Source organism: Heterodontus francisci, chromosome 10, assembly GCF_036365525.1.
Source record: "Heterodontus francisci isolate sHetFra1 chromosome 10, sHetFra1.hap1, whole genome shotgun sequence".
Classification (NCBI taxonomy): domain Eukaryota; kingdom Metazoa; phylum Chordata; class Chondrichthyes; order Heterodontiformes; family Heterodontidae; genus Heterodontus; species Heterodontus francisci.
Window position 1 is genome coordinate 75988715 of NC_090380.1, and position 16085 is coordinate 76004799.

At 42.8% G+C, this 16085-nt stretch overlaps 1 protein-coding gene across 1 annotated transcript in view; it reads left to right on the forward strand.

The window, feature by feature from the left end:
* Nucleotides 1-16085, forward strand: part of LOC137374542 (importin subunit alpha-5) — an 80437-nt gene that overhangs the window by 11613 nt on the left and 52739 nt on the right. Inside the window, exon 2 of the mRNA XM_068040800.1 lies at nucleotides 10732-10872. Within this exon, the coding sequence (XP_067896901.1) occupies nucleotides 10744-10872 (129 nt within the window). The 5' untranslated portion in view covers nucleotides 10732-10743. The remainder of the gene's footprint in view (nucleotides 1-10731; nucleotides 10873-16085) is intronic.

Here is a 16085-nt window from a genome sequence, read left to right on the forward strand (position 1 = left end):
CTATTCCACTTCTCCACAGGTCACAACATATATTTAAATGTTTACTCGGTTACCGATACGGCCAATTACATACTCTTTTTATATCAGAATAAAATCCAGCAACCAGGTTTCTTTAATAAACAACCAAATTATCCATCTATTATAAAAAAACGTATTCAGTTAAGATGCAAAGAATTAACACACAGAGTGACACAGTTCCCTCTAACTCAGCCACCCCCCCCCCCCCCCCCCCCACACACACCACACACCCCACACCCACTGGTTAAAGGGAAAAAAAGAACTTTGTCAAATACTTGTTAATTCTTAAAGGAAAAGATATGGAATGATATCAGTTGTACCTTTATTCTGGCATCTCGAATACATATAGACGGCTGTCATTTTGGAGCAGTTCTCTTCAGGTGACGTCGAGGATTAGTCTGGCAGGCTTTCCAGGGGACATGTGACATCAGGGCTTTCAGCCATCATACACTGGATTCTCAGGGCTTCTCAGAGGTGGAGAAAGGATGACCTGGTCTTCTCTCTCCGGCTGACCCCCAACTGACTCAAAACAATCCAAAATGAAACCAACTCTTGACTACCATAAATCTTGACATGTCGCTTCTCTGTAAACAACTCCCCTAGTCACCAAGGCTCTTGTTTGTTTAGCTTAAGGCATATGACATCTAGTAAAGGTTTGTTTTTTTACAAACTTTTCCAAGTCCTTCCAGTGACCTTATTTTAAAAGAAACCAAAGTACAGTATTTATGGAATCTCCAGTCCCAAATGAATCCATCTTCAAACCCGTGTCCTCAAAAAAATTAAATAGAAACACTTTCCTAACAACCCTCTGAAGGATCCTCGCGTCCTTCCTAACGTGTGATGACCGGAAGTGAATACAGTACTCTAGTTCATAAGATCACCATCATAAGAAATAGGAGCAGGACTAAGCTATTCAGGCCTTGTTCCTGCTTCGCTATTCAAAAAGATCATGGCTCAACTGATTGTTGCCTTTACTCCACTTTCCTGCCTGCCCCCCATAATCCTTGACTCCCTTATAGATCAAGGCTGAGTTAGAGAGATTTTTGAAAATATTCATTGACCCAGCCTCCACTGCTCTCTGGGGAAGAGAATTCCAAAGGTTAATGACCCTCTGACAAAAGAAATTCCTCCCCATCTCTTGTCTTAAATGGGAGACCCCTTATTTTTAAACTGTGCCCCCAAGTTCAAGATTTCCCCCACAAGGGGAAACATCCTCTCAGCATCTACCCTGTCAAGCCCCCTCAATATGTTTCATAAAGATCACACCTCATTCTTAAAAAGTCCATAAGTGGGCCCAACCTGCTTAACCTTTCCTCACAAGACAGCCCCTTTATCCCATGAATCAGCCTCGTGAACCTTTTCTGAACTGCATCCAATGCAAGTATACCCCTCCTTAAGTAAAGAGACCAGAACTGTACACCGTACCCTAGGTGCAGCCTCACCAATGCCCTGTACAGTTGTAAGACTGCCCTACTTTTATACTCCATCCCCCTTGCAATAAATGTCAACATTCCATTGCCTTCTGAATTACTTGCTATACCTGTATGCTAACTTTTTGTGATTCATGTTCAAGGACTCCCAGATTCCTCTGTACTATAGCAGTCTGCAATCTCCATGTAAATCTGTTCTTCTATTCTTCCTGCCAAGGTGGACAACCTCACATTTTCCCACATTATTCTCCATCCGCCATATTTTTGCCCACTCACTTAACCTATCTATATCCGTTTGCAGACTCTTTGTGGCCACTTCACAACTTGCTTACCTATCTTTGTGTCGTTCGCAAATGTAGCTACAATACACTCTTCCTTCATCCCAGTCATTATTATGGATCATAAATAGTTGAGGCCACATCACCGATCCCTGTGGCACTCCACTAGTTACAGTATGCCAACCTAAAAATGCCTCATTTATCCTGACTTTGGCTGACTAACTGAAAACAATCATCTATCCATGATAATATACTACCCCAACACCATGAGTTCTTATTTTGTGTAGTTGTGGCCTAACCAGGGCTTTATAAATCGGACCCTTCCAAATTCAGTCAAATTTTACAAACTTCACAGTCATGGCATTTTAAAAATCATGTATTTCACTATTTCACATATTTAAATTGAAAATTTCACTGTCTCAACAAACCATGAAAATGATCCATTTAAAACAAAAAAAGACAAAGGAAGTTTCTATTTTCAAGGTGCATTTATTGAATACTCAAACTATTGTAAAAGAAAACTGACTCTAAACGGGTCATATTCTTTACTGATTGAAGTCAATGGTCGAATGTGAGCATGGAGCAACCTGCACCTGTCTCTTTCTTCAGACCCCGTCTCTACGCTGTGAACACCTGTCATGTTTAGACACAGCTCTATGCGTCCAGTATTTGTTCGTTTTGCAGCAGTGCGGTGTAAGATACTCTCTGCTTTTGGACTCTTAAGTGACACTGAACCGTTGCCAGCCGTGTGTGATCCAGTGAAACATTGCAGCTTGTACAAAACAGTATACCATCATCGGCATGCAGAATTTGGCTTTCAAAATCTTTCACTTCATGTGCTGCAGTAATGGATGTGGCTGTTTTTGATTTGATCATTCTGGCATTCTCACTTGTCTGCTAGCACTTGAGACTGCTTCTTTCAAAACTGCACTGGAATCCCTCCCTCATCTACCAATCCGTGAGTTGAGCCTTGTGTCAATAAGTAAATGTGAGGAGTTCGCAAAATGGGCGATTTCTGTAGAAAAGTTACTGCATGGAAGGAGGCCATTCAGCCCATCGTGTCTGCGCTGGTTGAAAAAACTAACTGCCCAAATTAATCCCACCTTTCAGCACCTGGTCCATAGCCTTGCAGGTTACAGCATTTCAGTTACATGTCCAGGTACCTTTTAAATTAGTTGAGGGTTTCTACCTCCACCACTGATCTGGGCAGTGAATTCCAGACACCCACCACCCTCTGGGTTAAAAAGTTTTCCTCATGTCCCCTCTAATCCTTCTACCAATCACCTTAAATCTGTGCCCCACTAGGGGAAACAAGTCCTTCCTGTCTACTCTATCTAGGCCTCTCATAATTTTGTACACCTCAATTAAGTCACTCCTCAGCCTCCTCTGCTTTAAGGAAAACAACCCTAGCCTATCCAATCTTTCCTCATAGCTGCAACTTTCAAGCCCTGGCAACATTCTTGTTAATCTCCTCTGTACTCTCTCCAGAGCAATTATGTCCTTCCTGTAATGTGACCAGAACTATACGCAGTACTACAGCTGTGGCCTAACCAGTGTTTTATACAGTTCCAGCATTACATCCCTGCTTTTGCATTCTATACCTCGGCCAATAAAGGAAAGCATTCCATACGCCTTCTTCACTCTATCTACCTGTCCTGCCATCTTCAGGGACTTGTGGATGTGCACTCCAAGGTCCCTCACTTCTTCTACACCTCTCGATATCCTCTTGCTTATTGTGTATTCCCTTGCTTTGTTTGTCCTCCCCAAATGCATTACCTCACGCTTCTCCGGATTGAATTCCATTTGCCACTTTTCTGCCCACTCAACCACCCATTGATATCATTCTGGACTCTACAGCTATCCTCTTGGCTATCAGCAACACGGCCAATTTTTGTGTCATCAAATTTCCCAATCATGTCTTCTACATTTAAGTCCAAATCATTAGTATGTACCACAAACAGCAAGGGACCCAACACTCAGCCCTGTGGAATGCCACTGGAAACCGCTTTCCATTCGCAAAAACATCTGTCGACCACTACCCTTTGTTTCCTGTCACTGAGCCAATTTTGGATCCAACTTGCCACATTCCCCTGTTTCCCATGGGTTCTTACTTTTCTGACCAGGCTGCCATGTGGGACCTTGTCAAATGCCTCACTAAAAATCCATGTAGACCACATCCACTGCACTACCCTCATCAATCCTCCCAGTTACCTCCTCAAAAAACTCAATCAAGTTGGTAGAACATGACCTTCCCTTAACAAATCCATGCCGACTGTCCCTGATTAATACGTGCCTTTCTAAGTGGCAGTTTATCCTGTTCCTCAGAATTGATTCTAATGACTTGCCCACCACCGAGGTCAGGCTGACTGGCCTATAATTATTTGGCCTATCCCTCGCACCCTTTTTGCCTAATAGTACAACGTTCGCAGACCTCCAATTGTCTGGTACCTCGCCTATATCTAGTGAGGATTTGAAGATGATCCTTAGTGCATCCGCTATTTCCTCCCTGGCTTCCTTTTAACAGCCTGGGATACAATCCATCTGGCCCTGGCAATTTATCCACTTTCAAGGATGTCAGACCCTCTAATTTCACTTATCATAGTTAATATTTCACACTCCTTTTACTATAGTGTCTGCATCATTCTTCTCCTTTGTGCAGACTGAGACAAAGTACTCATTAAGAACCCTGCCCACATCTTGTGCATCCACACAAGTTCCCTTGAACATCTCTGATAGGCACTACCCTTTCCTTAGTTACCCTCTTTCTCTTAATGTGCTGATCAAACATCTCTGGGTTTTCCTTGATTTTACCTGCCAATAATTTTCATGTCCTCTTTGCCTTCCTAATTTCCTTTTTTACTTCACCCCTGCACTTTCTATTCTCTTCCAGGCTTTCTAAGGTATTAAGTTTTTTGTGACTGTCATAAACTTTCTTTTTCTGCCTTATCTTACCCTGTATGCTTCTGGATAACCAGGGGGCTCTAGATTTGGCTGTACCACCCTTTATCTTTGTGGGAACATGTCAACACTTTGCCTGTAGAATCAATTTCATGAAGGACCCGAGATTTCACAGTCCATGACACATTTTCCACAGCCGTGAATTTGGTAGGGCGCTATTTATAAAGATTCAGCATAACTTCCCCACTTTTGTACTCAATACTTTTACTTATGAAGCCCAAGTTCCCATGTGCTTTGCTAACTACTCAATATGTCATACCACCGTCAAAGTCTGTGCATAGTGATGTAAAGGAGGAACATGAGGGACTGGTTGGCTGTTTGTGGTAGCATAGCCCATGTGTCACCGCCACCTTCAGGAGGGTAGAACGTTAGATTGAAAAAAACAATTCGTATGTAGTACAGTTTTTGTATTTGCACAAATAGGGGGAATTGTTTTCAAGGTATACTGTGTTCAAAGTGACATGGATGAGAACTTAAGATGTGCAAACAGAAAAAGGCTGGAGATGATGCAGGGAAAGACAAAGCGAAAGTAGGGATAAACATTCAAGGAGAGAAACTATTCGGCACATTACTGAAAGGAAAGAAAGGCATCAATTTTCATTACCTTTTGAGTACTTTGTATTCTCTAGAAATTTCTCAAAGCAACTGTTTGTTACTGAAATCCTGCATTGATTGTAAGTAAGCACAAATAAGTTGGTGCTTTGGCTTTATTGAAGTGATGATGTCAGTGCCCTCTGATGTATTCAAATGTCCATTTATGTTTGGGATTGGAAAAACAGGTTAATTAATGAAGTATAGCAGGAGCAAAGGAACCATTCCATCCAAGGGTCCTGAGGACGGTCTTTGATCTGAAACATTGACTGACATTCTTTTTTACACAGATGCTGCCTAGCCTGAGTATTTCCAGATTTTACTGTGGGGGGGGGGTGGCGGTGTTTTCGGCAACAAACCATATAAAATTTATACTTATGTAAACATTCTTTAATTCCATTTAACATTTCACAAGCAAACGCTTACATTTCTCCAGAAGTGATTTAATTACCTATCAGTTGGACTTTACAGATTCCAGTAGTCAACTGTATTTTGTCCTTGGCTTGCCCAAGTCCTCAAATGACTGGAACAACGTTATTCACTTTAGTTAACTTCATGATCATTGCAACAGCATAATGTCAGTTCATTTTAATCTCTATTCATTTCATTCGGTTTACAGCTTGAAGAGCATTGTCACTTTGAACTCTAAATCTTCCTCCCTTGCATATGTGTTACATATCATTGCATATTGTGACAAAAATGAGTTGAATCGAGTTTTTTTCTGAGGGTAATTCAATTGTCAGGGCTATAAATACCAATACAAAATATTGTCACTGGGATTTGGAAAAAATACAGAATGCAAGCAGATTTTCAGTGATTTATTTATTTTTTTTGAACCAGGCATTTGCCTCCAGAAGTAGATTTTCATGTTTTTTAGCTTTATACACCTCACTAATAAACTTAATTCTTGTATCAATACATACCCACAGCTACTGAAACTACGCTATTATTTATCTCCTCATCTCCTCATCGCCCTTCCTTGCATGATCCATTAGTGTTGGCTGCTCTCTGGTACCTTGCCTGTATTTGTTGTTCATGCGCGAGCGTAGGTGTTGAGTGTGAATGTAGTTTGGTATTTGATTGAGAAGGGAGCATTAATAGTCACGCCAATCCTATTGGCTCCTCTAACATTGATATGTACATGATCCAAATAAGTTTTCCAACAAGGTCACCAGATAGTAATCAGGTGCAGGAATTGTGGCTAATCTATCTCCCCTTTATGCCTCCCCCCTCCCAAAAAAAACCTCCAGACATCGCAATTAATTATAATTTTCCTGCTACTGCTCTGGCTGAGATCCGCTAACTCCAGCACTGTTAGTTTAATCAAATTTATGAATGATTCTCATGTCAGATGGGGTTTCTGTGAATCATGCATTTGTGTGTATCCATAAATGCAAGTCTTTTAAACAAAATGCTTTATTAGATTGCAAATAGAGCACTCTATTTTTGATTTTTCTCTTTCTGTTCCCCCACAACCACTTTTTTTATTTCTCCAGCTCATTTTTTGGTGTTTTTCATTATCCTCTGATTTTAAAAGTCAGTTTATCCACTCATTTTTTTTTCCACCTGTATTTGAACTGCAAAATGCTTCTGGCTTCCCTGAACAACAAAAGCTGTCTCTTCCTGATCTGTATTTTGGTTCTGAAGTACATCTAGAAATTATTACAGCTGTGCAGAGCTCTGGTTAGACCCCATCTGGAGTACTGCATTCAGTCTGGACACTATGCCTTGGGAAGGAGATGTTGCAGTGTAGATTCACCAGAATGATATCAAGGCTGAAAGTGTAAATTTGAGGACAGGTTAAAGGCCTGCTCGTGTCTGCAAACAAAAAAAACCCGACCCGGCCCGAGTTCGTCCTTTTTTTCCCGCGCCCGACCTTACCCAACCCGACCATCAGTTAACTTACCTTCCTTTTTTCACTTTGCTGATCTGCACAAGCTTAAAATAACTGTAAAAAAACCACCTTTCTATTCAAAAAGTTACACTTAACAGTGGAGCCACTTACTTGTGATGGAGCGTGTCCGACCCGACCTGACCCGAGCCCGAATGCCGGACCCGGAAGTGCAACCCAATCCGAACCCAACACGTCGTTGGGTCCGGTTGGGTAGCAGGCCTTTAGGACAGGTTGTAAAGACTAAGCTTGTATTCCTTTGAATATAGAAGACTGAGGGTTGATTTAATTGAAGTGCTTAAGATGATTAAAGGATTTGATAGAGTAAATGGATACTATTTCCTCTGATGGGAGAGGGGGCGTTCCTTTAAAATTAGGGGTTGAAGGTTTAGAGTGATATCAGAAGGTACTTCTTATTAAAAAGTAGTGGAAATGGGAAACTTTCTTCCCCCCGCCCCACCAAAAAAAAAGACTTTTGCGCCACGTCAATTGAAAATTTCAAAACTCAGATTGAGAGATTTTTGCACGACGGGTCACAGAACCAAAACAGGCAGATGGAGTTGGGTTACAGGGCATTCCATGATCTAATTGAATGGTGGAACAGGTTTGAGGGGATGAATAGCCTATTCCTGTTCCTATTTCTTAGCTTATGAGCCTGCCTGAAAGAAAGTGAAGACTTGTGGAACAGATTAAATTGGGAATACCTTGTCAACTAGTGGCATGCTAAACTGAAGGTTAAGGCTGAAACATGAAGCAAGCAGAGAATTTTCTTGAGCATAGAAGAAAGAGGGGAGGTAGAATATATTATGAATGAGTTAATTTGTAATGTGGTGTGCTGGATTGACTTTGTTTCTAGGTATCAGCTTGCAAACTATTTGTGAAGTATTATCCTGCTGAGAAAACCTTTCCTAATGCCTAAATATGTGGCCGAAAATATTAGTGTGTTGTTTGAAAAGGTAGAGGAGTGTGTGGAATAGTTTTGTGTTTAATGAATCTGATTTGAATAATCCTATTCTAATGGACATATTTTGCTTCTGATTTTTGTGGTGAAATAGGCCAGTTCTGGTTACAATGTTTTGTTCCTATCATGTGTAAGCAGTGAGAGAGTGCGTTTGCATTGATGACGTTGTGACGCAGTTTGCTCTGGTATGGGGGCAAATGGCATTGTTCAAATTAGATCTGGCCCCATGTATGACAATGTCAGCAAGAGAAACAATTTGCAATGTCAAACTAAATTTCCTCTCGGCTACAGGCCCAGCTTGTCTTTGGCACGTTCCTACAAATATAAGAAGCTTCACAGAAAGACTGCAAGGTGTGAAATCCTTTCTGGTTGGCATTGGCCAGGTTTATGAATATACAAGGAAAATTTCAAATGTCACTCCATGATTTTAAAAAAGTGGGAAAGACAGAAACCATGTAACTACAGACCTGTCCGTTTAATATCAGTTGTATGGAAGTTACTGGAATATATCAAAGACAGAGTGGTTGAGTGCTTGGACAAGTATCAACTGATCAGGGGTCAGCATGGATTTGTGACAGGTAAGTCATGTCTGACTAAGCTAGTTGAAGTTTTTCTGAGGAGGTCATTCAGTAAGCAATATGTCTCTGGGTGTTGACGATATGGACTTCCAGAAGGCATTTGGTAAGAATCTGTTGCGTCACCTGGATAACTAGATCTAATGTAGGAAGTCTGAACTAGCTGGCAGATTTGCAGAATCAAACTCAAGTTTGTGGTTGAACCTACAGTCCCTGAGAACTGCGCAGAAGCAGTACGAATTTTTGCCCGGCAACGCAAGAGTCCTCTAATGCTAATTCTGTTTTCTGACATTCAGGCTTGCATAGAATTACTTAGAATGTGCAACACAGAAACAGGCCACTCGGCCCAGTTGGTCCATTTTTATGCTGCACGTGAGCCTCCTTCCATCCTCCTTCATCTAACTCTATTAGCATAACCTCCTATTCCTTTCTCATTGTTCATCTAGCTTCCCCTTATCTCAGCACAATCTCAGCTGAGGATGGAATCAGGATTATGGTGTCAAAATTCAACTCTTCATTGATGGTCTTCTTAAAGCAAACTAAAGAAAAATGATAGCCGCATTTGGAGATTTTTACAACACTTTGCATACTGTTTGGAGGCTGCCATTGCCTGAAATATAAACGTTGATGTTTTATACATGGGTAATTTTTTTTATATAGTGTTATGCAGCTATTGAATCCTCACAAGTAGTCTTGCAATGCCAACTACCAATGATCCTAGCAAGTATATGTTGCAACTTGTAAAAAAGAGAGGAAATGCTAGCAAATTTATTGCCTACGTGGGAAGGCTAGCCTCATGCTGCCATTTCTCCAGCTCAGTATGCTGCCAAACCTAAGCTGTTTAGCACACTGCATGTTGCTGATACCAAACGCATATTTTTAAATCTGATTTATCTTCAGAACATTTGACTTATTTGTTGTAGAACCTGCTTCAACCATATACCAACCAAGAATTCATATCACATTTAGTTGCATAGTACTTTTTGTAGAACCCCTATTTGTTTCGCTTGCCTCATGAGTGTTCAGAGATACAAATTTGAATGTATGGTCAGAGATAGAAAAGATGCATTATAATGAGAAAACAGTTCAGTTTTCTATATGAATAGACAAGAAAAACTACAAAGTATGTTTGTGAATAAACATTTAATAGTTTGTCTCACAGTTATGAAGATTTGCATATGGAGAAGGCACTAAAATGTTTTTAAAAAAATATTATTTCAATTTTCATTAAACCTTTCAGCCTGAACCTGCCCCCTCAGGTTTTTAACCTCGTTTTCAGTAGTAAAAAAAAATAAACCTAGAAAAATTTTTGAGGTTTATTTTCCCCCCCCCAAAAAAACCTGAAAACAGGAGTTCTTAATTATAATTGAACTTATCAGTGACAGTGGGTCATTTCTCAAATGTGCATAATGGAATAAAATTAGAGGACAATGAAACATGTCTCGACATTTAGTAACTGCTTGAAGAGACCTAAAGCTAGTTCACGATTCACTGCGGAGTGTCATACAGAAAAGCAAACTCCCAAAGTTTCATGCAATAGGTGCTCTTACATTACAGAAAGAAGAAATGTTCCAAATATAGGTAGAAAATTGGATGGACATTTTTTAATCTTTTAAGTACTGCATTTCAGGTTTCAGTATGTGCATTCTGAACATCAAAAGAAACAAGGTCAAGCATTCATTTTGCATCTTGCATGCCTTTGACCTCTTGAAGCATTTTGGATGGTGTGCGGTCACTTGCGTCAGCAAACTTAGCAGCCATTTTGTGCACAAATAGCAATGTTTACCAGTACAGTTTACATTGACATTTTACACATCTGATTGCTTTCACATTTCAGTTTTGTTTACGGTTTATTAGCTTGGAGTTTTCTGTTTAACTTCTATAGTTTTAGTCTTCAAGGGTCATTCCCGCTGTAGAGCTGCTCAGGGGAACTTTTGCTGGCACTAAGCTCACTATCTTGGGAAGCAAGGGGCCCATACGTGAATATCATTGAAGTGAAGTTAGTCTTTTTGCAATTGTCTCTTCACAGTTTGCCAACACCATGTTAAGTGCAGGAAAGGAAAATTTTCGGCTGAAGAGCTACAAAAACAACTCTCTCAATCCTGATGAGATGAGAAGGCGACGGGAAGAGGAAGGGCTGCAACTACGGAAACAGAAACGTGAGGAACAGGTACATTGGAAGCTTTTTTGCAGTAGTTGGCCTAGATTTTGGGGTTGGAGGGATGAGCTTCAGTTGTACAATACAGCAGATAAAGCGAAATAAACTATTTCCACTTGCATGTATTCCCGCGTGGTAGGAAATGTGGGGTTACCTCTGATTCTTGCTAGTTTCTCATGTCCTCCCATGCCTTTTTTGAGTTTATCTCATCCATGGGACCCACCTTTTCCTCCCTGACGACACACACCTCTACCTCATCACCACTTCTCTCGACTCCTTCACTTGTTAAATTATCAGACTGCTCATCCGACATCCAGTACTGGATGAGCGGAAATTTCCTCCAATTAAATATTAGGAAGACTGAAGGCATTGTTTTCCATTTCTGCTCCAAACTCTGTTCCCCAGCTACTGACTCCATTCCTCTCCTTGGCAACAGCCTGAGATTGAACCAGTCTGTTCACAACCTTGGTGTCACGTTTGACTCCAAGATGAGCTTCTGACCTCCTATTCGTGCCATCACTAAGACCACCTATTTCCACTTCCATAACATCACCCAACTTCGCTACATCTCATCTCATCTCATCTGCTGAAACCCTCATTGGTGCCATTGTAATATATATAAATGATTTGGAGGAAAATGTAGCTGGTCTAATTAGTAAGTTTGCGGACGACACAAAGGTTGGTGGAGTTGCGGATAATGAGGATTGTCAGAGGATACAGCAGGATATAGATCGGTTGGAGACTTGGGCGGAGAAATAGCAGATGGAGTTTAATCTGGACAAATGTGAGGTAGTGCATTTTGGAAGGTCTAATGCAGGTGGGAGGTATGCAGTAAATGGCAGAACCCTTAGGAGTATTGACAGGCAGAGAGATCTGGGCATACAGGTCCACAGGTCACAAAGTGGCAACGCAGGTGGATAAGGTAGTCAAGAAGGCATACGGCATGCTTGCCTTCATCGGTCGGGGCATAGAGGATAAAAATTGGCAAGTCATGTTGCAGCTGTACAGAACCTTAGTTAGGCCACACTTAGAATATTGCGTGCAATTCTGGTCGCCACACTACCAGAAGGACGTGCAGGCTTTGGAGAGGGTACAGAAGAGGTTTACCAGGATGCTGCCTGGTCTGGAGGGCATTAGTTATGAGGAGAGGTTGGAAAAATTCGGATTGTTTTCACTGGAACGACGGAGGTGGAGGGGCAACATGATAGAGGTTTACAAAGTTATGAGCGGCATGGACAGAGTGGATAGTCAGAAGCTTTTTCCCAGGGTGGAAGAGTCAGTTACTAGGGGATGTTGGTTTAGGGTGCGAGGGGCAAAGTTTAGAGGGGATGTGCGAGGCAAGTATTTTTTTTACACAGAGGGTGGTGAGTGCCTGGAACTTGCTGCCAGGGGAGGTGGTGGAAGCAGATACGATAGCGACGTTTAAGAGACATCTTGACAAATATATGAATAGGAAGGGAATAGAGGGATATGGGCCCCGGAAGTGCAGAAGGTGTTAGTTTAGGCAGGCATCAAGATCGGCACAGGCTTGGAGGGCCAAATGGCCTGTTCCTGTGCTGTACTATTCTTTGTTACCTGTAATCTTGGTTGTTCCAAAGCACTCCTGGCCGATACCCACATTCTACTCTCTGTAAACTTGAGGTAATCCAAAACTATGCTGCTCATGTCTTAACTCGCACCAAGTCCTGTTCCCCTATCACCCCTTTGCTTGCTGACTTACATTGGCTATCCGCCAATCAACATCTTAATTTAAAAAAAGAGGCTGCATTTGCTGACAATGCAGCCACTAGGTGGCGCTGCAATGCCATGCTCAAATGCAGCCTGTGCTGTGCCAGTAAAACGTCGCACTCTGCGACGTCAGGCAGCTGCCAGGATTAAAGATGGCGCTGCTCAAATAATCATAAGATGGCACCCTAAACACATGCAGCACACAATGGCCGGGGAGGAGAGGTGGGGAGGGGAGGAAGCGGGCGGGTGGGTGAGCCAGCAGTTGGAGGTTTGGTGAGCGGGCGGGGTCTGTGAGTGGGCGAGCGGGCGGGGGGCTGTGAGCGAGCGGTCGGGGCTGTGAGCAAGTGGGCGGGGGTCGGGAGCGGGCAGCGGCGGAAGGAGGAGAGCGCACCCGCCACCAGCAAGGTCTTCGGCAGCGCTCTCCCCGCTCCCCCCACCCCCGAGCTCTCCCCAGTCCCCAGATCCCCCCTCCCCCAACCCCTGCTCTCTCCGGGCCGGATCCCTCGCCATCTGCCCACGTTACGTGATGACGTCTTCTGCACATGTGCCAACCAGTCCTGGCACTGCGGAACGCAGCACACGCACAGAGGGTAGGAACCAATTTACGCATGTGCGCATAGTGGCGCAGTCGGATGACGTCAGCTGCCGGCTGCGTTGTCAATAATCACTAAAAAAAAAACTGATCCTTGTTTTCAAATCCCTGAATGGCCTCACACCTCCCTATCTCTGTAATCTCCTTCAGCCCCACAACCCTCAAAGATACCTGAACTCCCCTAATTCAGGACTCTTGTGCATCCTTGATTTTACTCGCTTTACCATTGGTGGCCGTGCCTCCAGTTGCCGAGAGCCCAAGCTCTGGAATACCTTCCCTACATCTGTCTGCCTCTTGACCTCGCTTTCCTCCTTTAAGACACTCCTTAAAACCTACCTCTTTGACCAAGCTTTTGGTCATCTGACCCAATATCTCCTTTTGTGGCTCGGTGTCGTACTTTTTTTTTTATAATGCTCCTGTAAAGCAACTTGGTTCGTTTTATTACGTTAGAGGCGCAATATAAATATAAATTGATGTCGACCCGATTGACCCTATTAACCATTAAACTCTAACACCCAATTTTGCATCATGTATCCCATGCTAGCTGACATTGTAAATGATTCTTTCTGTTCAGGTGTTGTCCCTCTCTTCAGAAAAATAATTGCTGTCCTTCTAACCTTGTAAAACTATCATCTCCAATTTTCTTTACCTCTCAAGATCTTGAATGTGTTGTGGCCTCCCAGATTCATAGCCAATTCTCCAACAACCTTCTGCTTCAATCCTTCGAGTTGAATTTCAGTTCTTCCTTGAAGCCTTGAAATGTCCTTTACCAAAGCCACAAGCTACATTTTCTTTGTAGCTGTGATCATGGTGCATTGTCCCTCCTCACCCTTTCTGCTGTCCTTGATTTGGTTGACCATATCACCTTGAACACTTGTCCTCTATTTTTTGCTTGCTGGGATTGCCCTGGCATTGTTACGCTCTTGCCCAACCACTCATAGTCAGAGGATCTCTAGCACTGTTTTCTTTTTCAACCCCCAAGAATCCATCCTCGGCCCCTCCTCCTCCTCATCTACTCCTCAGAAACGTCAGCTTCCACCCAGCACTACCTCTCGACTCCTTCACTGCCTCTACTGTCAGACTGCTTGTCCAACATCTGTACTTGGATGAGCCACAGTTTCCACGAGTTAAGCATTCGGAAGATCAAAGTCATTGTCTTTGGTTTTTTTTTGTCACAAACTTTGTACTGTCGACGCTAACTTTCTTCCTCTCCTTGGCCCCTGTCTGTGACCAAACCAGACTGTTCACAAACACGGTGACCTATTCAACCCCAATGAAGATTACATACTTGCATCCCACATGCCTTTGCCCCTATCTCAGCTCATCTGTAGCTGAAACCCTCCTACATGCCTTTGTCACCTCTGAGCTATCTTTATTCCATCTGCCAGTCTTCCACACTCCTGTAACCGTCAAGTCATCCAAAACTCTGCTGCCCTTATTCTATCACATACCAGGTCCTGATCAGCCATCAGATGTCCTTGCTGACTTAAATTGGCTCCTGGTCCTCCAACATTTCAAGTTTAAAATTCTCATCCTTGTACTTCAATCCCTTCATGGCCTCTCTGCTCCTTGTTTCTGCAGCCTCCTTCAGCGCTGCAATCCCAACCTACTTTGATTGCAGCCATGTGTTCTGAATCATGGGTACACTGTCCGAGAAGCAACTTAGCATCTCCTTGCGGACAATGGAGGAATAATAACTTCGTTCAGGTCACTTTCATGGGTCCGTGTGCAGCTGGTTGTAGTTTGGCATTGGCAGAAGTAAAGCATCTTTCCCGGCGTCATACTTCGTTTTATAATGCTGCTGTGAAGTGCCTTGTGACATTTGCTTATACTAAAGGCACTATATAAATTGTTGTTGACTCAAGTAACCATTAAACTTCTTATCACCCAATTTTGCATCTTGGGTCCCATGCTAGCTGACATTGTAAATGATTTCCTTTGTTTAGGTATTGAACAGGCAGTGGCATTGTTGTAATGTCACTAGACTAGCAACCAGAGTCCCAGGCTAATGCTCTGGGAACAAGGGTTCAAATCCCACCAAGGTAAATGGTGGAATTTGAATTCAATTGATAAATATGGAATTAAAAGTTAGTCTCATGGTGGCCATGAAACCATTGCCATAGAGTTATACAGCACAGAAACTGGCCCTTCAGCCCATCGTGTCTGTGCCGGCCATTAAGCACCTATCTATTCTAATCCCATTTTCTAGCACTTGGCCCGTAGCCTTGTATGCTATGGCGTTTCAAGTGCTCATCTAAATACTTCTTAAATGTTGCGAGGGTTCCTGCCTCTACCACCAATTCAGGCAGTGTGTTCCAGATTCCAACCACCCTCTGGGTGAAAAATATTTTCCTCAAATCCCCTCTGAACCTCCTGCCCCTTACCTTAAATCTATGCCCCCTGGATATTGACCCCTCTGCTAAGGGAAAATGTTTCTTCCTATCTATCCTATCAATGTCCCTCATAATTTTATATACCTCAATCATGTCCCCCCTCAGCCTTCTCTGCTCTAAGGAAAACAACCCTAGCCTATCCAGTCTCTCCTCAAAGCTGAAATGCTCCAGCCCAGGGAGCATCCTGATGAATCTCCTCTGCACCCTCTCCAATGCACTCACATCCTTCCTATATTGTGGTGACCAGAACTGTACACAGTACTCCAGCTGTGGCCTAACTAGCATTTTATACAGCTCCATCATAACCTTCCTGCTCTTATTCTGTGCCACGGCTAATAAAGGCAAGTATCCCATGTGCTTTCCTAACTACCTTATCTACCTGCGCAGTTGCCTTCAGTGATCTATGGACAAGTACACCAAGGTCCTTCTGACCCTCTGTACTTCCTAGGGTCCTACCATCCATTGTATGTTCCCTTGCCTTGTTAGTCCTCCCAAAATGCATCACCTCACAC